Genomic DNA, 22,409 nt, shown 5'->3' with positions numbered 1-22,409 from the left:
AGAGTTTTCGTGTATAAATTTCAATAATTTATAGGAAAACATAGTTTTTCATTTAAGCATTTATCAACATGCCGTCATCGCATCTGAAAATAACAATGGCGTCTTATACAAGCTACAGACGTGTCTTGGCATCAGGTAAACAAACCTTTTGCGCTTTCTGTGATGCAGTTTGTGTATGTGGCATTAACGTGTTAAATGCTGACAGACAAAAGTTTGAATTGCTTAAAACACGTGTTTTTGAACTACCTTTATCCTAAAAATTACGAGTTTACAGTAATCCTAGTAACGAACAGTGCTTCACTGTATGAATATTCCGGTCAAAGTCCAATGACAATAACAAGTAGACGTGACAGAGTACAGCGTCTTGTGGAACCTTTGGATTTTATGAAGGTGGATGGAAGGATATTTCTCTTCCTTTTCCTGATACACCATGACGGAATGTTGCAATATCTGATAACAAATTATGCCTGAAAGGGATGATAATAATTGCTGCCAATCACTAAAATTTTAGTGATTGCATCTCTTACCCACTAGAAACATTGTACACTGTCACATTGATATCACAAGTCTGCATTCCAGTGTATTTTAAGCTTTAGCAACATGAATAGGTTTTCTGTTTGTTGTATGTTAGTGTAGCAAGTGTACTCTGACACAAGTTATATAACTTATATAACTTACATAAGTTATATAACTGATGTCTATCCCAACTTCTATAGTTTAATTAATTACTAGAATATCGGGATGCCTACAGCCATTTTGTGTATGTGCACAGGAAATTGAGCGGGAAATAGCAAAATCTACTTCCTGAGCAATGAAGGTCATATTTACAGCAGTAGAAACTAACATTTTTAGTCCACGAGCTAGTCCTTATAATGATAACATATAGCAAAACCCTTAAAAATATCACATTTCTGCTAGTCCCCGTGATATCTTATCAGTTGGGCAGTTTGGTAAGGACTAGAGGACTAGTGCCAATTTCTAAATTTCTGTATTTTAATGTCGATTTACCTGCCTTATAGCTTATTGTTGCTTCCAGAGATTTTTTTAGCTCTAATATTGTGTGAAGTGACTTCTTTGGCCCTAATAGTAATACATGTATATTGCATGGGCTCACTTCTTTACCCCCAGAATGTGTATTGTTGGACTTCTTTTTAATCCTTATCATGTTAAATACATGAAAGGCATTTTAATACTATGCACTGACTTACTTGAATTACATTGCAACATCGCCTAAACTGTCATTCACAGTAAGCCTATTATTGATAGGAATCAGTGGACAAATGGAACAGGCACTCTTGCCTGAGACATGATTTTGACAGTGCTCCCAACATTAGCCTGAAGTCTGAGTCTAGTAAAATTATGTTTGGTAAACTGAACTTAGAAATCTAATGAAATGATTATGATGCAGCCAAGAGCCAGGTTGGATTATTTTATGGCACAGACAGCATTAGTTGACAGCATTAGCAACTGGAACTACTCCACTGATCATGATAATCCCAACCAAAATTACTATTAGTTGAGCATGTTGAGATAACCATTCCAACAGAAACTACTTAAATTTTGACATGTTGGAATTTAATTCCTACCTATATGATGTCTGTTATCATTGTGCTCCAAATAAGGAGATAATCCCCACACCTTGAACAGTATTGAACACTGATCTAGAAACAGTATTCATTCCACTGTGAAATGTCTCTTCAAATTGATGTTGTGATTGAAAATTGATGGTGGAGCTTACAGTTTTATCATGGTTCTAGTGTTATTGATTGTAGGTTCGAATCCCGGTTCGCCCCGATTATGTTTCTAGGTTTGTCAGCACCATACCCGTGCTGGTGGGTTTCAACGAAGTGGTAAACGTCTGAGACCTGCATCACTTCGGGCTTTCCTCCCACATTAAGCTGACACGCCGCGATATAACTGGAATAATGTTAAAAGTGGCGTTAAACCCAACTCACTCACTCACTCACTATAGTGTTATTGTGTGACTCATGTCTTGTTGATTTCAGCTCGTCTTGTGCGTCAGTGTTTGTACCAGAGTCGTGCATACTCATCACAGACAACACCTCGCATCACCACACACTATACCATCCATCCTCGAGACAAGGATCCAAGGTGGAAAGGTCAGCCACATACTTATTCCTGGTGGCAGGTTTTCATTATCATGGTTGTCAGGAACGTGTTAGTGTCAACACGACATGTACAAGATGGATATCATGTATGTTATTGTACATGTTGTAAGGCTATAGAAACAAGGAAATGTTTCTCGGGTCTTGGCAGGTCACTTTTGAGTTTCTTTGAGGTCTCTGAAAGGTTTGTCTGATCATGCTGATAGGTACAATAATGACATTAAGTACTTGTAATCTGAGTGTTTTTATTTTGTAAATGTAATGCATTTGGAATAATAATTGAATTAGGCATTTGAAATGGGTTTTTGGCAAGCAAAATACATGGGATAGCCAGGATTTTCAACTAAGTTTTTTATCATGTTTATGGTTGGCCAAATTTTGAAAAAAATATTTGTTATCCAAAATTTGGATTTTTGTAACGTTCTCTTATAATAACATGATAATATGCTTCATACATTTCATATGAAGCAGGGAATTTGACAAATATATTTTTAGAAGCAATAATAATGACTATCGTGCAGGATCTAAAGTGACCTGCCTGGTCCGAGAAAACATTTCCTTTATTTGTTTCTAAATTCACTTAACCATGTTTACAACACATACAAGTACATACATGATATCAGCCTTGTACAAACACCTGTTTCCTACAGTCATGAGGAACTGATTGTTGAAGCCATAGTTTCATTCAGCTAGGTAACTGAAGGAATACCATGTCTTAGTTAACTGCCCCATTTATCATACAGTGCCAGTTGATTTGCAGCCATGTTTACATAAGGACTCATACAGAGAAAAACCTCTGCAGGTGACAGTAGCTTTTACTGCAAGTAGGCCATGTATTGATATATGGAGCTGATTAAATGTAATTTCTTCTAGCATGGCTAGTTGACATCATTTGCATATTTTAAGATCATGATAGCAAGCTTATGGTTTGCCAACTTGAGTTGGGTTTCAAGACAGTCCAGTCAACATCAGATGGAAGTCTATTATCAGGACTCAGCTTGTCTCTAACTATTGATAACTCAATATGCTTTCCATGCTAATTAAGCTTTAAGTTTAAGAGGGCAAATATTTGATGTGACATGAAAGACGTTTTGAATTTTACTCATCTCTTAGTTTTATATAATGATAGTAGCAGAAATTTAAACGTATGTGATTCGGGGCTCATATTAAGATGCTTAATGAGTATCTGATACATGTAGTTGTAATGTGATGACTGGCAGATTGAGTGTCGCTCCACCGATGCTCTTTGAATGTGTATGTATTATGTGTAAATATGTTGTAAACCGTTCTAATGCGATTGTAATCTTTGGTTGGTTTGTTGTTTTACGCCGCACTCAGCAATATTCCAGCTATATGACAGCGGTCTGTAAATAATTGAGTCTGGACCAGACAATCCAGTGATTGATATCATGAGCATCGATCCACGCAATTGTGATACGATGACATGCTTTAACCAAGTCAGCTTGCCTGACCACCCAATCCTGTTAATTGCCGCTTACGACAAGCATAGTCGCCTTTTACGGCAAGCATGGGTTGCTGAAGACCTATTCTACCCCGATCTTCACGGGTTGTAATCTTTGGACTGAATTCTGGAGCATATAGATTGTAGAGAACTTCTCTCTTGCTTTCTTTCTCATGCATGGATCGGTCTTTGTGTTCCTCACCAAGAATTTATAATAGACCACTCCCGTTACAGAGTTTGAATGTTCCTAACTGCAGCATGAAACATAATTCACTATTTCATCATTTTTTGAAAAATACTGACGTTTCACTAAAAATTACTGTCCTTTTCCCTGAAGATGTGGACATGGAGCGCTTCGCAGATGAGGCTGATGTTGTCATCGTGGGTGGAGGGCCATCAGGGTTGTCAGCTGCCTGTCGCCTCAAACAGATGGCCAACGAGCAGGGGAAGGAACTCCGTGTGTGTTTGGTGGAGAAGGCAGCAGAAATTGGTTCGTCAGATCAAAAAGTTTATTTCTTTGATACAGTTTTGTACTATTAAAAGCCAGCAGTACTCAAGCAATTACAAGAAGAGTCGAACATTTTGATTAAACATTTTTAAATGAAATATGCTTTGATAAAATCTATTGTTGTCATAATCAGTGTTAGAATTAATGCAAAGTTTAGGCTTGCAAATAATTCTGTCTGGAAAAAAATCAATTTTTCCTTTTTCCAGGTGGGCACATATTGTCTGGGGCCTGTGTGGAGCCCCATGCTATTAGTGAACTCTTTCCAGACTACCTTGAGAGGGGGGTGAGTTAACAACCCGTCATAAGATTTAGACCCATGTAATCAGTTAGATGACCTTGAGAGGGGGGTGAGTTAACAACCCGTCATAAGATTTAGATCCATGTTATCAGTTAGATGACCTTGAGAGGGGGGTGAGTTAACAACCCGTCATAAGATTTAGATCCATGTTATCAGTTAGATGACCTTGAGAGGGGGGTGAGTTAACAACCCGTCATAAGATTTAGATCCATGTTATCAGTCAGATGACCCTGAGAGGGGGGTGAGTTAACAACCCGTCATAAGATTTAGATCCAGTTAGATGACCTTGTGAGTTAACAACCCGTCATAAGATTTAGACCCATGTTATCAGTTAGATGACTTTGAGAGGGGGGTGAGCTAACAACCTGTCATAAGATTTAGACCCATGTTATCAGTTAGATGACCTTGAGAGGGGGTGAGTTAACAACCCGTTATAAGATTTAGATCCATGTTATCAGTTAGATGACCTTGAGGGGGGGGTGAGTTAACAACCCGGTATAAGATTTAGACCCATGTTATCAATTAGATGACCTTGAGAGGGGGGTGAGTTATCAACCCGTCATAAGATTTAGACCCATGTTATCAGTTAGATGACCTTGAGAGGGGGGTGAGTTAACAACCCGTCATAAGATTTAGATCCATGTTATCAGTTAGATGACCTTGAGAGGGGGGTGAGTTAACAACCCATCATAAGATTTAGATCCATGTTATCAGTTAGATGACCTTTAGAGGGGGTGAGTTAACAACCCATCATAAGATTTAGACCCATATTATCAGTTAGATGACCTTGAGAGGGGGGTGAGTTAACAACCCATCATAAGATTTAGACCCATGTTATCAGTTAGATTACCTTTAGAGGGGGTGAGTTAACTTAACAACCCGTCATAGGATTTAGACCCATGTTATCAGATGACCTTGAGAGGGGGGTGAGTTAACAACCTGTCATAGGATTTAGACCCATGCTATCTGTTAGATGACCTTGAGAGGGGGAAGAGTTAACATTTAAACAACCCGTCATAGGATTAAGACCCATGTTATCAGTGACGTCTTTGAGATCGGGGTGAGTTAACACCCCCTGTCTTAGGATTTAGCCTCATGCTATCAGATCGATGCTGAAATCTCTTTCAAAAGACACTCTTTAACTGGTTGTTGATATCAAAGTCATGAGGGAGAGTAATTCTGTGCCTAGATCAATCATTTTATGAACTACATTTCATTATCCTGAATGTCAATTCCTTTGCATGCTGACTGAAAATATCCAGCCAATCACTATTAAAAACACATACATGTTGTATGTATATACTCTTATTATGATTAAGATATTTGTTATGCCATTTTCAGGCCCCCTTCCATACCCCTGTAACAGAAGACTCCTTTGCATTCCTCACAGAGAAGGGGCGCATCCCCATTCCAGTATTACCAGGTAATAATATATAATCAATAATAGACAGGAGTTCGGTCCTGGGCTTTATTTCACCCAGCAATGCTATAGCTATGCTCTGTCTATGTAAAAGTATGGAGATTGAGAGAGTCACGGTGACCTTTTGTTTCTGCTGATTGTCGAGGGTTCAGTTTCAGTTTCCCCAACTCTGTGTTGGAATTCAGTTAGTGCATTTTAGATCGGTTTTAAAACATTTTGTGCCCTTTTTGTTATCAAAGAACTTTAAACTCACCTAAAGAAAGACATTATGTGACGATGGTGACACTCTGTCCATGCAAAGTGATTTAATGTGCACTTCAGTGACTCTGGCCAAGTATGTGCAAAAACAAGTTTTGTAGTTGGAATTAAATATCTACATTTTCAAGAGGCCAGCAGATGGCGAGGCACTTTGGGAGGCACTACTGATTATTGTTAAATTTGAACATTTTCTCTGAATGGACAACTCCATCTCAAGGTTTGCTTTTGACCAAACCAAATAGCAAAGTAAATGATTAGTCCTTTTTAAGTATAGTTGCTTTTAACAATATTCCTGTGACTGATCAGTTACAATACTTTGATGCAAGGATCCTTCATGCTTATTGTATGTTGGGGGTGTAACAACTAATCGATCTATCTATGCATTGCGTTTGTCCATGGCATGATTGCAATACATAGTTTCATAGTATCAGTAGCTGACCTTGTTTCAACACTTTGCTATTGATAGTTAAGGCAATAAAATGAAACAACATACTGTTTCTCAGCGATATGACTCAAGTGAGTCTGGATCATCATTGAATGGACCCTTTGTGGGGATTCCGGGTTAGAACCGGTCGCCCACAACCTATGCTGGTCTCCCCTTAGGGATTCTGGGTTAGAACTGGTCCCACACAACTTATGTTGGTCTCCTCATGGGGATTCCGGGTTAGAACTACTCCCCCACAACCTATGTTGGTCTCCTCATGGGAATCCGGGTTAGAACTAGTCCCCCACAATCTATGTTGATTTCCTCATGGGGATTCCAGGTTAGAACTGGTCCCCGCAGCCTATGCTGGTCTCCCCATGGGGATTCCGGGTTAGAACTGGTCCCCGCAGCCTATGCTGGTCTCCCCATGGGGATTCCGGGTTAGAACTGGTCCCCCACAATCTATGCTGGTCTCCCCATGGGGATTCCGGGTGAGAACTGGTCCCCGCAAATTATGCTGGTCTCCTCATGGGTATTCAAGGTTAGAACTGGTCCCCGCAGCCTATGCTGGTCTACCCAAGGGGATTCCGGGTGAGAACTGGTCCCCGCAAACTATGCTGGTCTCCCCAAGGGGATTCCGGGTGAGAACTGGTCCCCGCAAACTATGCAGGTCTCCCCAAGGGGATTCCGGGTTAGAACGGGTCCCCGCAAGCTATGCTGGTCGCAAGATGCAACTTAATCAATGATGGCGTGTCATCAGTGTAAATTGTTGCTCATTATAACAATCAATGGATTGTCTGGTCCAGATTTGACTAATTACTGGCCACCGTCTCCTGCTTTGATATTGCTGATAAACCTAAGCTGCATAAACACCATATGGTATTTAAAGATGAATGTATGTTGTTCTTAATGTTCTCTGTTGTTGTCCATCATGATGTGCAGGTGATCATAAAATGCAGTGCTTTTGCTCCAGGAATGACCATCTATAACCATGGTAACTACATCGTCCGTCTTGGCAACGTGGTCAGGTGGCTCGGAGAACAAGCAGAGGAATTGGGGGTGGAGATCTACCCAGGATATGCTGCCAGTGAGGTCAGTATACTAGCTTTTGGGGCCAACTTTACTACCCGGGTACCCAAAACTCTATTACCCGACCCATTGTAGCTGCAAGAGTTGGGTACAAAATGTTCAATTGGAAATAATTTGTCCGGAGCCCTGGCACAAAGTATTTCGCCACACATAAAAAGTGATCCGGTCATGCATACATTGAAGTTGATAGAAAGTTATCTTTCTTCAAACATATAAAAGTCAGAAGGGATGGGTACATAGTCTGAAAGAAATGGTCTCATCAGTGACTTGCAGTGAAACCATGGAGTTCTAGATAATCTTTGTCATTAAACTCTATGTCATGAGACTAACCACGGGTCCGGGTAGTACTATGAGTACCCGGGTCCTACTCGGTACCCTCCCGACCTGAGTACCCAAGTTACGTCAAGTTACGTCCCAGCCCGTCCAAGTTAGTTAAACGGAAGGATAAAAATGATTTACTTAATGCTATGAAGTTACCTCCCTTTAAATGAAGTTGACCGAGATTTAAATTTAACTACATTTAGAATATTTGTGCAGCCTTACTTTCTGGTAGGAAGTGAAGCTTGTTAGAAGGATGTGGTTGTCAGTAACTTTACCGTTGATTTCATCATACCTTGTACTTGCATGCAGGTGCTGTTTCATGAAGATGGCAGTGTGAAGGGTATTGCCACAAATGATGTCGGCATCTACAAGGACGGATCACCCAAAGTAAGGTTGATGGGGCATGCTTGTCTTATTTGATGGTTTTAATCATCTTGTGCTGATTATGATGTTGCCTGGCTTTACAATGATCATTGTCATTTGAAGGTTGTCATTGAGTGATACCTAAAGGCTTCCAAATCTCTGGTATCATGTGACTTTTTAATGTGACCATGGAATTGCATCACTCAGAACTTTAATGTTGTAAAATTCAGATCGTACCGAGCATGGTAGCACATGTGAAACTCATTGTTAGCGTGAAGATCTGGGGTAGAATAGGTCTTCAGCAACCAATGCTTGCCGTAAAAGGTAACTAAGCTAGTCTTAACATGCTTAAGAGGCGACTAATGGGATCCGGGTTGTCTTGACTTGGTTGATGCATGTCATCGTATCCTGATGATGTCAATCACTGGATTGTCTGGTCCAGACTCGATTATTTACATACCGCTGTCATATAGCTGGAATATTGCAGACAAACAAACAAGCAAATGTTAGCGTTTCCTGCCACACTATGAGTACGTCATTGAACTTGCATGCATCCCATCCCCGCTTCTGCCTAGGAAACATTCGAACGAGGTATGGAGCTGCATGCGAAGGTGACCATGTTTGGGGAAGGTTGTCACGGACATCTTGCCAAGCAGCTGTACAAGCATTTTGATCTGCGGAAAGACTGTCAGCCTCAGACGTATGGTATCGGCCTGAAGGAATTGTGGGAAGTAGAGCCAGAGAAACATCGTCCTGGTCGGGTGGAACACACTGTGGGATGGCCATTCGTGAGTGATGTTGGCCGAGGGTCCAGGGATTAAATATCTTGAAGACTTGACCAGTCTATTCCAAAATCTTTTACATCTACTAGTTTTGCTGTAAGAATCATTTTCCATAGATTTGATTTCGATGTTATTATTAGAATAAGCTTACTGGTCTATTCATAATTTTCAGATTCAGGGTTTGTACCCGTAGCTAAAGTTACAGACTGCTTAATATAGCTTAACGCAGGACTAGACATGCTAAAGTGGTCAAGATGCTTTCAAGTTTTATTGTACTTTGCCTGTAGCGGCTTGTGTTTATCTACAATTATTCAATAAGCTAATGTGCCTTTGTTCAGGACAGACACACCTACGGAGGGACGTTCCTGTACCATCTGGGGGAGGGAGCACCGCAGGTTGTTGTGGGCATGGTGGTAAGTTTCTGCTGATGCATAGTTGATAACAAACATAACATACTACCTGTACAGGTGACCGCCTCCGTGGTCTACTGGTAGATTCTCAGCTGGAGAGAGGAAGGTCTGGGGTTCCAATCCCCGACCGCATCATACCAAAAGACGTTAAAGATGGTGCTTGTTGGTGCCCTGTCTGGTGCTCGCATTAAGGGGCTAAAACAAGGACTGGTCAGCTTGGAGTCAGTATACTGTGTCTGAGTGGGGTATTCATGTTACACTGCGGCATGGTATCTCAGTGGGCTAGCACTATATATCGGCTTCAGTCAATCGGCTCCTTCGACTAGTACAAGCAGCTACACAACACAACACAATACAACACACCTGACCTGTACAGGCAGGAAGATTGTCAACATTTCCAAGTCCTGTGTACACTACGCTCCTTCAAGGACTGGTCGGCTCGGAGTCAGTATACTGTGTCTGAGTGGGGTATTCATGTTACACTGTGGCATGGTATCTCAGTGAGCTAGCACTATAAATCAGCTTCAGTCCGACTAGTACAAGCAGTTACACAACACAACACAACACAACACCCAACCTGTCCTGTGTACACTACGCTCCTTCACCTATTGCAGTTATATTTAACCAGTCAATAAGCCAAGGTCGTGTTCCAGAGAGGCAGGCCAGCAAGTGGTCTGATCATTCACACTAGTCTGAAGAAATGTGTTGCCATTTGATTAATGGTGAAAGTGGAAGTCCACAAGTATATGTCCATTGTCCTTCCTGAGTATTACTTGTTTGCGACTCGTGGAGTTATGTTAATTTTGAACCCTGAATGCACAAACATTGTTTTGCGTGCAACGTGTGTAACATGTGCTATAGCCTTCACGTGCTTAACATAACATCATCTGGACAAAAGGCTGGCTTCAGTGCAGTTCCTCCATGGTGTTGACATTTCATTAATATTATGTTTACCGTCAGAGAGAAATATATAGAATAACGGGGATATGTGTCCCTCATGAATGAATCATGGCATGCTGAAAGTGCCACACCAAATTCTTACCCCATGCCTTTACTTGGGACAGGGGATCTGTTATTCCTTGTCGCTCGTTGGTTATTCTCTGAATGTGTTGAATGCAGAATTGGAAAACATGTAGTGTTGTTTTGAAACTTCACCCAGACAAGAGCCAAATAAGATATATTGTAGCCAGTGTTTGAAATGAAGCATGAAAGTCATGATGTCCTTGTCATTACCCTGATGTTAAAACCTAAACATTGAGGGGTCCCGTGAATTCCACAGGAGAGGACCTCAAGGGCCACAGGGCCACAGGACCCCTTCATTTTTAATACCAATGTGTACATTTTTAACTTATCCTGCATTACATATTGCACATTCCTGTTACTACCAAAGTCCTAACTGGAAATGAATGACGAGCAGTTCAGTTGAGATCACAACCAGCTCCTTGCCTCAAAGAAAGATTCAGAGAAAGTGTGCATGATTCACAACATGAGTGTGTTCAATCAGTGCTATGTAGTCTCCACCATGGTTCAGGCTGATCATGCTCTGCAGCTATGTCTGTCCATCACTCCAGGCGACTGTGTCATCTCCCTAGACATCCGCCTACCTCCATGTCCCTACACCTGGTAGTACCTGAGATTTGTTTTCAACAACCACCACTACCAGTGAGCTGTTCTTCCATTTGTCATTCCATGCCCCACGGTTGTACACATAATGAAGCTGATCGTCTCCTACCTACACCTGAGGGGGATTGGCTTCATGTCGTACATAACCATCTGCTTCATGAACTACCTTGAGAGACAACAACTCATTTCTGGACGGGATTTTATGATGCACCTGTTCCACCCACAGGGTGGGTAACTCAACTCAGCAAAGTCGGAACTAACTTCGACCCAGAGCCTGACATTCATATGAGGCTACTTCGATACCACCAGTGGCCTCATGCGCCTCCCACCAGATTGATGGCCCTCAAACCGTTCATCAGTGGCAAGTGCCACTTGGCCACCTCTCAAGGGCACAGAACCTCACAGGCAGGGGGAGGCTCAACATCAGGCCATTTCAACTGTTTCTGGTGCCTCATCTACAGAGGCAGCAAGACTGGACTTTGATCATGTTGCCAGACCGCCTTTGCCAAATCCTTGACTGGTGGTTAATCCCATCGAATGCCTTAGACAGCGTGTCCTTGATGGAGGTCAAAGCATCCGATAAACTGTTCCTCAATGCCTCACTCCATGGAAGGGTTGCCCACTTCTTGGACCAGACAGCCTCAGGGATGTGGTCTCCAGGACAAAAACAGTGGCACATCAACAACTTGGAACTGGAAACCTTCATCCTGGCAGTACAGCTTTGGTCTCATCAACTGACCAATGCCAAGCTGCTGATTGCCACAGGCAACACAGTGGTCATCTGTACCAAAAGTTATGTCTTGTTGTTCTCATGTGCTGCTGTTGCAGCTGTCCACTGTTGAGTGAGTAGCGGAGACTAACCATCTCAGACCAGCCCAACCTACAGGGACACTCTACGAGATGCCACGACGTGTGACAGCTATCCTAGCACCGGACTGAAGGTATCACCACCTACCGTCGGATAAAGTGCAATATGTAATGCAGGATAAGTTAAAAGTATTCCATAATCAGAGTATTATGTCTATTTTATATACCTATCCTGCATTACCCTGTGTGACTGATGTCTTCCTACCCAATGTACCATCAGCCCCGAGGGATGTTCGAAAACAATAATAACATATAGGGGGCGACACCAGATATCACGAGGGTCATGGAGATCATGGTGTGGAAAAGAGTTGCTGAAGACGCTGATAGATTGTCATTCATTTCCAGTTAGGACTTCGCTACTAAGATCAATGTGCAGTATGTTATGCAAGAAAAGTATATACAATAAACATCATTCTATGATTATGGATTAATTAAACGGAAATTCAAATTTCAGGTAAAGTTATCAGTTCTGCTCACTTCAGTCAGTATAGCCTGCAGATCTGTAGATTCAGAAAACAGTACAAATTTGTTAAAATAACTTTGATCACATAGTAATTTCATGCAAGACCAGACCAATACAGATTCATGTTTTGTAGAACACAAAACTCAAGCAGGGAGTTACATTGTGTTAGGACATTCCACAAGTATTGATCACAGTGATACAATAAGTAAAAAATATATTTATTCTTGCCTTAAATCTTTGCTTTTGTAACTGTAATGCCAAACAAACACTAGTTAGAAGTGAAAACGTAAATATTTTCATCCATTGTGCCATAATTTACACTGGCACACTCACTCAGCTACATACCTGGGTAACTGAATAGTATCAATGCAGTTGATATAGAGTTACCTCCCTTCTAGTTCTAAGCAGCTGGACAGTATCCAATCATGACAATTTAGTTTGTCGACTTGCACTATGGAGGACAATGGCAAGATGGTCTGGCTTAAAAGTCCAGCCAACTGTAAATCGTCAGTGTGGCAGGTATTTGGCCATCCTGTGTATGAAAAAAAAGCTTACGCACCGCAGATAAAAACACATGCAAGTATTGGGGTACATATCGGATCGTGAGCAAGGTATCGGTATACGTATCGGATTGCACAGTTGATTTATCGCCTCCCCTGGAGTTACATTTGTTGTATTGATCAGGGTGAGAAATTCACTGTTGTTTTTCATCAGTCTGCAAAAATGATCTAAATTGCATGGTAAAAGTGGTAGTCCACAAGAAAATGTCACTTTTCCTTTGTGAATGTTAGTCTTGTACTAATGAACTTATGTTAATTTCAAACCCTGCAGATCGGCCTGGACTATGAAAACCCATACCTGAGCCCGTTCCGGGAGTTCCAGAGGTTCAAACACCACCCAAGTATGGAGCCCTTGTTCCGGGGAGGCAAGAGGATCTGCTATGGCGCCAGGGCTCTCAATGAAGGAGGACTGCAGGTTCGGGATCAACTACTTAGATCACTGTTTCTTTGATGCTATACTAAGTTGGTGATAAGAAAGATGGAGACACCACTTCTGAAATGAAATTTGGTGGCGAAGGGGGACATTGTTAAACTGATGATGTAATACACTGGAAAATCAAAGGTGTATTTAATCCTGCACTCAACAATAAATATTTATTAATGTTCAGACAAGTCTAGAATGCAAATGTGTGATAGTTGCTACCTATTTTAATGCTGTATTTTGTCAGGTTTTATATTACACAGATGTATTACTTTATCTAGTTCCAAACTGGCTGTTATACTGTTAAGGTTACTTTACGGGGCACGGGTGGCCCAGCCATCTAAGGCGCCGCAATTCGCTATTCAGAGTTGCGTCCCTTGGGCACGCCAGAAACCTATGATTGTGGGTTTGAATCCCGGGTGCCCCGGTTATGTTTCTAGGTTTGTAAGCACCATACCCATGCTCGTGGGTTTCACTGAAGTGGTAAACGTCTCGGAGACCTGCATCACGTCACATCAAGCTGACATGCCGTGATATAACAGGAATACTGTTAAAAGCGGCATTAAACCCAACTCAGTCAGTCAGTCAGTTAAGGTTACTTTAAAATGGTAAATCACTCACTAAAAACACCTGTGTATACTTGTAATACTCACAGATGAGTCCAGGCTGCTGAAACACACATGGTTAGCCTGGCCTTTAATGTTTTCATTTGGAACTGCCTGTTTATGTTTATTTTCAAGATACAAATATGAAAAATATTAGATGTGCTGATATTTGCTCATTTGTACTGAGAATTTTTTAACCTTGACACTGATTGGCTAAAATGCCATCCTATGGAGGCCTTGTCAGATCATAACACAGTGGTATCATATCGGAGTGAAAGATTTTGATAAATTATTTAGAGTAATTTTAGTCTAGATATGCTTTCTTTAAGGGATCGATATTAGAGATACAGCCTATGACACACAGTGTTGTTGTTACAGAGTGTGCCTAAGCTCACATTCCCCGGGGGCTGTATGATGGGCTGCAGCCCTGGTTTCATGAACGTCCCGAAGATCAAGGGAACTCACAACGCCATGAAGAGTGGCATGGTGGCAGCTGAGTCGGTGTTCGACACCATGTTTGATGAGAATCTCAACTCTCCCACTGTAGGTAGGTATCTCGTGGACATGGAGCTGTGTGGGACAGAGAGGCTAGGTGCCCAGTAATGCTGACGAAGTCACTGTTGTATAGGGTACTGCAGAAATGTTCCCATTGAAATCGTAATACAGCAATGTACACTGTTGACAACTGCATGGTTCACAAGCAGCTGGGCTAGTCGACTGTGTGTGAAACAATGTTACCTCAGTACTTCTCAGAGGCCAAATGCATGGTCCATAATGTATCAATGTTAAACAAACAACACTCTCAAAATACTTTTTGGGGAAACAATACGCCTTTTATTATAAGGATATGATTATTGTTAGTAGAAGGCAGCTATGCTTGTTGTAAGAGGTGACTAACGAGGTCGGGTGGTCAGGCTTGCTGACATGGTTGGATGTCATGGTATTCCATTTGAGTGGAATGATGTTCATGATGTCAATCACTGGATTGTCTGGTCTTGATTATTTACAAACCACTGTCGGCTGGAATATTATTGAGTGTGGCGTTAAACAACAAACAAACAAATAAAATCAGACTAGCACAATTTCTTTGTGCTGCCAGTCCCTCTGACCAGCAGATGTTATACCCACCAGAAACATATACACCATGATGTAACTGGAGAGCTTTTAGCCCTACCTACTGAAGTGTTGCTGTGACACTACCATTGTCAATCTACATCTCACATGTCTTGGGTTCGCGTTGGTGACAGGTCTAGATCCAAAGTGTTATGAGGAACGTATCCGGGACAGCTGGGTCTGGAAGGAGCTGAAGGCTGTCCGTAACGTCCGTCCGTCATTCAACACATCCCTAGGGCTATATGGAGGAATCCTGTATACCGGCCTCTTCCACTGGATGCTGAGGGGCAAGGAGCCCTGGACGCTGTCACACAAAGGTAGGGTCGCAAAGGGTGGGTTTGTGTAGGGGATGATCACACCCTTTTGTAAGACAACTTACATGTCAACTTATCATGTGTTTAGTTCACCTTGAATTTCAGGGAGTGTGTTCACCACACCCACACACTGCTTGGCGTCCCCAACTTGGACATGGTTCTAAATATTTCTATGATGTATTTAATACCCTATTTAAGTATTTCTGAATACTATGGGTTACATCTGTCACCAGACCTGTGAAGATCCGGGTTAGAATAGGTATTCAGCAACCCCTGCTTGCCGTAAGAGGCGGCTGTGCTTGTTGTAAGAGGGGATTAACGGGATCAGGCAGTCAGACCTGCTGACTTGGTTGATGCATGTCATTGTATCCCAATTGCATGGATCCATGCTCTTGATGTCAATCACTGGATTGTCTGGTCCAGATTTGATTATTTACAGACTGCCGTATTATAGCTGGAATATTACTGTGTGGCGTTAGACAACAAACAAAACATCTGTCACCAACTGATTGTCAGATGGTACGAGCTGAATGGCCATTTACGCCACTAGACAGAAGGTGGAGGCCTGTCCATGAACGTTCAGCTCATGAGATACTGCACACCCGCTAGGGGCACATGGAACAGATTCATCATTACCAGTTCAGTACAGAAACTTATTTGTGGCGGAACATGTTTGTGAGACAATATCAGATCTACCTTACTACCATCAGTGGGTTTTACATGGTAACTCTAAATGTCAACAGGGTCAATTATGTGACAAGCAGATGATGTCACATGTTTTGGACGGTATGATGTCCGTGCAGACTAGGGCTAGGACGGGTAACTCGGGTACTCGGGTACTCGGGTCGGGTGGGTACTAAGTAGGACCCGGGTACTCACAGGACTACCAGGGTCTGTGGTTAGTTATGTGATATACTGTTTAATGCCAATAAGTATCTAAACCTCTATGTTTAAATTACAAGTCACTATTGTCCGCAGTTCTTCCTGACTACTACGCCCATTCCTTCTGACTTTTATATGTTTGAATAAAAATATAACTTTGGTCAACTTCAGGGTATACACCAGATCGTTTCATACATGTATCTAAACACATTTTACCAGAGCTACGGTCGAACTTATTCCAATTAGACAGTTTGTACCTACCTCTTGAGACCTACAGTGGGTACCCGGATAGGGTAGGGTAATAGAGGGGTGGGTACCTGGGTAGTAAATTTGGACTTGTCCCAGCCCTAGTGCAGACCATCCGACTTGTATGGGTTCGTACAAGAAGATGACTGGCCAGGCAGTATACTCAATTACTTTGAGTAATCAGATGAAATGATCTTGTAATTTCCACCACAGGAGGGGACCACGATCAGCTGAAGCCTGCTGCTGAATCAACGCCCATCGACTACCCCAGACCTGATGGAGAAGTTAGCTTTGACCTGTTGACCTCAGTGGCCTTGACCGGCACAAACCATGACCATGACCAGCCTGCCCACCTCACACTCAGGGACGACTCGGTCCCAGTCAACCGAAATCTTGCCCTCTTTGATGGCCCGGAGCAGAGATTCTGTCCTGCAGGTAACATCTATGTTTGCTCCCTCACTGAGATCTATATTCAAAGGCTTTAGTTACCGTGGTCATGTTCTCAGGTTCCACTGCTAGCAAGTTGGGCAAATTTTAGACTTTGTTCAATATATAATGCGATATGTGGAGATATAAACGTAAATTCCTGTGTGCACAGTGTGTAAATCTGCAAAGTGTACACATTGTTTTTTTACGTATACAGTAAATTATGATTATAACAAACACCCTTATAACAAACTGACTTGTATAGCATACTGTTTTGGTGTCCTGTCCATTTGCTCTAGATATGCTGTATGTATGCTTATTATTTGGACATTGGACACTGTACCTTTAAATGGGACACATTTTTCTGGGAAACTGCTATGGCTACAAGGATAACATTTTGAATATATTGTTAAGGGGTAGATTAGTTAAATCTGTTAAAAAATATCATAAAACAAGTTATGTTTTGCAGAGTTATGGCCCCTGTTTCTGATTATTCCCTGCCGAATCACTTAGATACATTTGCAAGGATTATAGGGTATATGGGGGACTTTGCCTTTTTGTGTATTATATATAATATTATCAGGATTCAAAATTAATTTAAGTTTGCTAGTCGGAGACAAGTAAATTTCAGGAGGGTCTAATGACATTTCCTTGTTGATGACCACTTTCACCATGAGGTACATGTCAGCTCTGTTGCCATGGTAGCAGATCATTTATGCAACCTATTGAAGATATAAAATAATTACTATAGTGGGATATTTATAGAACATCTTAACAAAGAAGTCTTTTCATTGTCTAAAGAATTTATGGATTGTGCTTGATTGGTCTGAAGATGGACCCCCCAAACAAGATTGTTGTACCAAAGGGTAGGCAGTTTCCTGAATAGAAAAGTACCCCAGGTACATTTCTCCAATACCCTGTAACAATGAACCCTTTGACTCGAGTGAGTTTGTGTAACTATAGTCAGAAACATGAGTTAAAACTTAGTCTCTTATCTCCAGGGGTGTACGAGTATGTGGAGACAGAAGATGGCACCGGCAAAAGGCTCCAGATCAATGCTCAGAACTGCATCCACTGCAAGACTTGTGATATCAAGGACCCCTCCCAGAACATCAACTGGGTGTGTCCTCAGGGAGGGGAGGGGCCTGCGTACAACGGCATGTAGATGCACCGACCCATGACCTTTGTGACACACAGTATACAGCTTCAAGTTAGGGATGTTGGCGGTGGGAAGACAGACTCTGTTTCAACTGGGCGTGTCATAATTCACCGATGATGATACGCCTTACGATTCAATACATGATGTGCCTACCATGATGTAATTCAGATTCAGATTGATTTAAAAAGAAATATTGACAAGATTTACAATGACCACTGTCAGGAAACAGCACTAAATTTGATTGAATATTCTGTGAGAACCAGCCCAAATAAACCTATTGTGGAAGTTAAGTACACAAACTGGTTGACAGGAACCACCTAATGTCAGCCTGGCTTTATTGAACATGGGGAATGTTTATGCAAAAACTGTGGAAATTTATCAAGAGGTAGGCATGTCATGACGCCCCTAGCTAACATGAAGCTGATGAATGATCTCAGGGACTAGGGCTGGGACAAGTCCAAATTTACTACCCGGGTACCCACCCCACTATTACCCGACCCTAACCGGGTACCCGCTGTTGGTTTCAAGAGATAGGTACAAATGTCAGGTTGGGGATATTTTGACCGTAGCCCTGGCAAATTGTATTTAGATACTCAAATAAAACCATCTGGTCATGCATACACTGTAGTTGACTGAAGTTTTATCTCTATTCAAACTTATAAAGTCAGAAGGAATGCGTGCACAGTCAGAAAGAAATGCAAACATTAGTCACTTATAGTGCAAACGTGGAAGTTCTAGATACTTTTGCTATTAAACAATATATCACGTGACTGACCACGGTTCCGGTAGTACTGTGGGTACCCGGGTCCTACTCAGGAACCACCCGACCCGAGTACCCGAGTTACCCGTCCCAGCCCTATCAGGGACACAACTAACCCAATCTGTTCCACCAATGCTGGTAGTTACAAACATGTGACCTATTACCACTTGTTTGTTTGGAATTCTATAGACAAAGGACATATATTTCTATACTTCTTTAAGGGGGTAGGGTAGCCTATTGGTTAAAGTGTTGGCTCGTATTGCCGAATACCTGGGCTTGATTCCCCACATGGGTACAATGTGTGAGGCCCATTTCTGGTGTCCTCCGCCGTGATATTGCTGGAATATTGCTAAAAGCGGCATAAACCCATACTCACTCACTCACTCACTCTTTAAACAGCAAAAATACTTTCTTTATCAGGGTTAGGGTCAAAACATGACAATTTACTCACCAGTCGGGCCTGCTGTTGTTGAAAATATCTGAGTACCATTTCACAAAGCAGTTGTGGTGATATGACTTGGGGACCTTGAAACCTGCTCCAAAAGGACTTGAATCAAAGAACTCCTCAATCTTTAGATGGTAGTATTAAGGTTAAGACAAGGATCCTGTGACGTTCATATTATTTTCAAACAATGCATGTATATTTCAATTTAAGCCTATCAGGTCACTGCCATTTTTGTATCAGTTTTGCTTGAAATGGGAACAGGGCCAGCTGTTGAATTGGCCCCCTCTCAAAGTCAGATCGGACAAACACACCTGATAGTTACTCACTGATGGATGTACACCTCTGTCACACTCTGCAATGGTAGGAGAACATTAGGAGTACGGATAAATATGGTAGTTTTTTGTGTTTTGATGTAGGCTGATAGAGTGATGTGAAACATTTGATCTTTTGGATGTGTTTATTTGGTGAGCCAGAGTTTGTTCTGTGTGATTTCAATGCAGAAATGGACCACATGTTGTCTATACTGATTGATATATTCAACTGAAAATGTTCATTGTTTTGTTTGCGTTTATTATGTATATTATCATGCAATATATTTATTTGTAAACAAGGTTGTGTTAAGTCATTTTTGAACATGTCTGAGTTGTAGCATCACGAGGATATGTGTGAGGGTGGGGATATAAACCCTACGCTGTTATTGTATCATCCCCAGACTCTTCTAGGCTTTGGTCTAAAGAGTCTTGTGTTTGGTTGTAGGTTATTAGCTGAAAGGACAATGAGGCAGGACTGTAAAAGCTAGGTTTATGGAATATGTATTATATTCTACTACCTACAAACTTATATGTTCAGCCCCCTAAAATTGTGCTTACCATATGTTAAATAGAAGCGTTCAATATGGTTACATACTCACTTGCACAATTGCTAATGCATCTGTAATAATCACTTGTAAATAAGGAAGTAAAACCTTTAAAAGAATCCCAATTTTGAACACAAATAACAATTTTTTCCAATTTGCCTGCCAAGGGCACTTAGTTTGGATCCAAGATTAATTCCTGGATACTCACCCACTCACCCACTCGCCGTCCTGTGACCATCCAGCATATACCAAGTTTGTGGTAGAGATATTCAGAGAACTGATTCTCAACCATGGCATTGATGTGATTCTGTTGGGGCCAGAAAGATCCATCGACTCCCACATACCGTATTCGACGTAATAAGCACCCAGGGCGCTCTCAAAATTAGAAATAGGGGGCTCTTATTAGAATATTATTTTGGTGAAAAAAAACAAAGTTAAAGGATAAATTTCATGGTTTATACTGACAGCCTGAAATGTTTATATATGACAGATATATTTATCCAGAATTTAATTGCCCATAATTTAGGGTGCATATAACACACGAGTGCGTATTATACGCAAATAAATAAGTCTTGTGTACATTGATCAATCGGAGGGGGTGCTAATTGGGATTGTTCACTAGCCAATATATTAGCAAATATCACCGTGGGCGCCTATTAGAGCGGGGCTCTTATCACGTCGAATACGGTATACATGTATCATGTTAAGGGATAAGAGCTAGAAAAGTTTCTCTTTGATGCAGAAATTACCATGACTGTCTTGTGTTTTCTGTCCCATAACCATTTCTGTGTTACTTGTATCCAGAAAGCGTCAATGAAGAAAACCTTGTTTTAATAAACTAGAACAACAAAAAAAGAACTGAAAATGTTTGTTGAACAAGATCTGCCAAACTGAAGCCGAATGTTTGAAGTATATATTTAAGAACTGTCAGAAATACCAGTAAACTGCTTTTTGCCTGTTAAAAGATAGAATTTTTCACAGAGTGGTACTATTGTAATATCGAGTATCAATGATCAACAAACCTTGGTTTGAAGTATTTCAGTCACAAGGTGTCCTATCGACAATTTTAGAGGAGAGAAATTCGAATGAAAGCAGCACGTTCAGAAATAAACTAAGTCCAATGAGGGAAGTCTGACACGGACTAAAGAAATATGCACATGTGACTCTGTAATAATAATAACAATAATGTAGGCTTCATAAAACATCTTATTCACTAAAAGGGCTGGTCGGGTAGCCTAGTGGTTAAAGCGTTCGCTCGTCACGCCGAAGATCTGGGTTCGAGTCCCGACATGGGTACAATGTGTGAAGCCCATTTCTGGTGCGCCCCCCCCCCCCCCCCCCCTGATATTGTTGGAATGTGGCTAAAAGCAGCGTAAAACCATACTCACTCACTATTAAAAAAAAACCAAGTCATCTGGAAAAAGTTCTAAAAGTGCACATTATTAATAAAAAATGACACTGCACCCATGAAGCGTGTTGCATTACACTTGTATAGTTATAGCCATGGTACACGGCATGGAGTCTGTAATAGGAAATGTATACAGGTTCTTTTCACTTGAGAGAGATCGAGGGAAACCGTTTATTAGTTGAGATAGGGTGTAGTACCAAACTGCCCAAACTCAGTCAGTGGTGTGATAAATTAAACAAAGAAGGTAGGGGTCGTCTCAAAAACAAAACTGGGACATAAAGGGATGTTAGACAGCTCTGATACCCGGGTGATTAGGTGTACAGTGTACAAGCCTTATAAGCAGAAGGTACCCCGACTTGTAGTAAAATTCAACAGAAAATTAAAGACAATTAATGTTTTCTGGACTAAATTGATTATTGCTCTTCACGAGATGGGATTTCGATACACAGCATGTGTCGAGGACAGAGAAGTTTTCAGGGTAAAATAATCCATGTTGACCAATAGGTCGCATTATCTCAGCCCCATTCATAATTATCACAGTCGGGGCATTCAGAATCATTTACCTTGATGAAACCTGGGTGAATAAGAATCATTCCACTTTCTACATGTGGCTATTGTGAGATAATAAAAGCACCCATGGTACCATCAGGTAAAGGGGGGCATGGGTGGCAGAGTCGTCTGAGGCGCCGCGATTCGCTGTGCAGAGTTACGTCCCTTGGGCACGCCAGAAACCTATGATTGTGGGTTGGAATCCCGGTTCGCCCCGATTATGTTTCTAGGTTTGTCAGCTCCATAACCGT

The 22,409-nt window shown here is 41.5% G+C and overlaps 1 protein-coding gene across 1 annotated transcript; it reads left to right on the top strand.

The window, feature by feature from the left end:
- Nucleotides 1–75: 75 nt before the first annotated feature.
- LOC139449955 (electron transfer flavoprotein-ubiquinone oxidoreductase, mitochondrial-like) lies at nt 76–19,951 on the top strand. Its single transcript, XM_071231569.1, has 14 exons — nt 76–135; nt 2,007–2,120; nt 3,926–4,078; nt 4,303–4,379; nt 5,736–5,817; nt 7,470–7,588; nt 8,216–8,293; nt 8,845–9,057; nt 9,390–9,464; nt 13,246–13,389; nt 14,379–14,547; nt 15,248–15,430; nt 16,769–16,990; nt 17,983–19,951. The coding sequence occupies exons 1-14, from the start codon at nt 96–98 to the stop codon at nt 18,144–18,146; spliced, it is 1,833 nt and encodes a 610-aa protein (XP_071087670.1). The 5' UTR covers nt 76–95; the 3' UTR covers nt 18,147–19,951.
- Nucleotides 19,952–22,409: the final 2,458 nt, after the last annotated feature.

This window comes from Haliotis cracherodii, unplaced genomic scaffold, assembly GCF_022045235.1.
Source record: "Haliotis cracherodii isolate W230 unplaced genomic scaffold, xgHalCrac1.p SCAF_8, whole genome shotgun sequence".
Taxonomy (NCBI): domain Eukaryota; kingdom Metazoa; phylum Mollusca; class Gastropoda; order Lepetellida; family Haliotidae; genus Haliotis; species Haliotis cracherodii.
The sequence above is the reverse complement of the archived record's forward strand: the minus strand, read 5'-3'. Positions and strand labels throughout refer to the sequence as shown.

What these genes read in the sequence shown, in the direction of transcription:
- LOC139449955 (XM_071231569.1), top strand. Translation starts at nt 96, where the DNA reads ATGGCGTCTTATACAAGCTACAGACGTGTCTTGGCATCAG. An exon ending in CCCCATTCCAGTATTACCAG is followed by an intron (nt 5,818 to 7,469) that starts GTAATAATATAT and finishes CTTTTGCTCCAG; the next exon opens with GAATGACCATCTATAACCAT. An exon ending in TCTCAACTCTCCCACTGTAG is followed by an intron (nt 14,548 to 15,247) that starts GTAGGTATCTCG and finishes CGTTGGTGACAG; the next exon opens with GTCTAGATCCAAAGTGTTAT.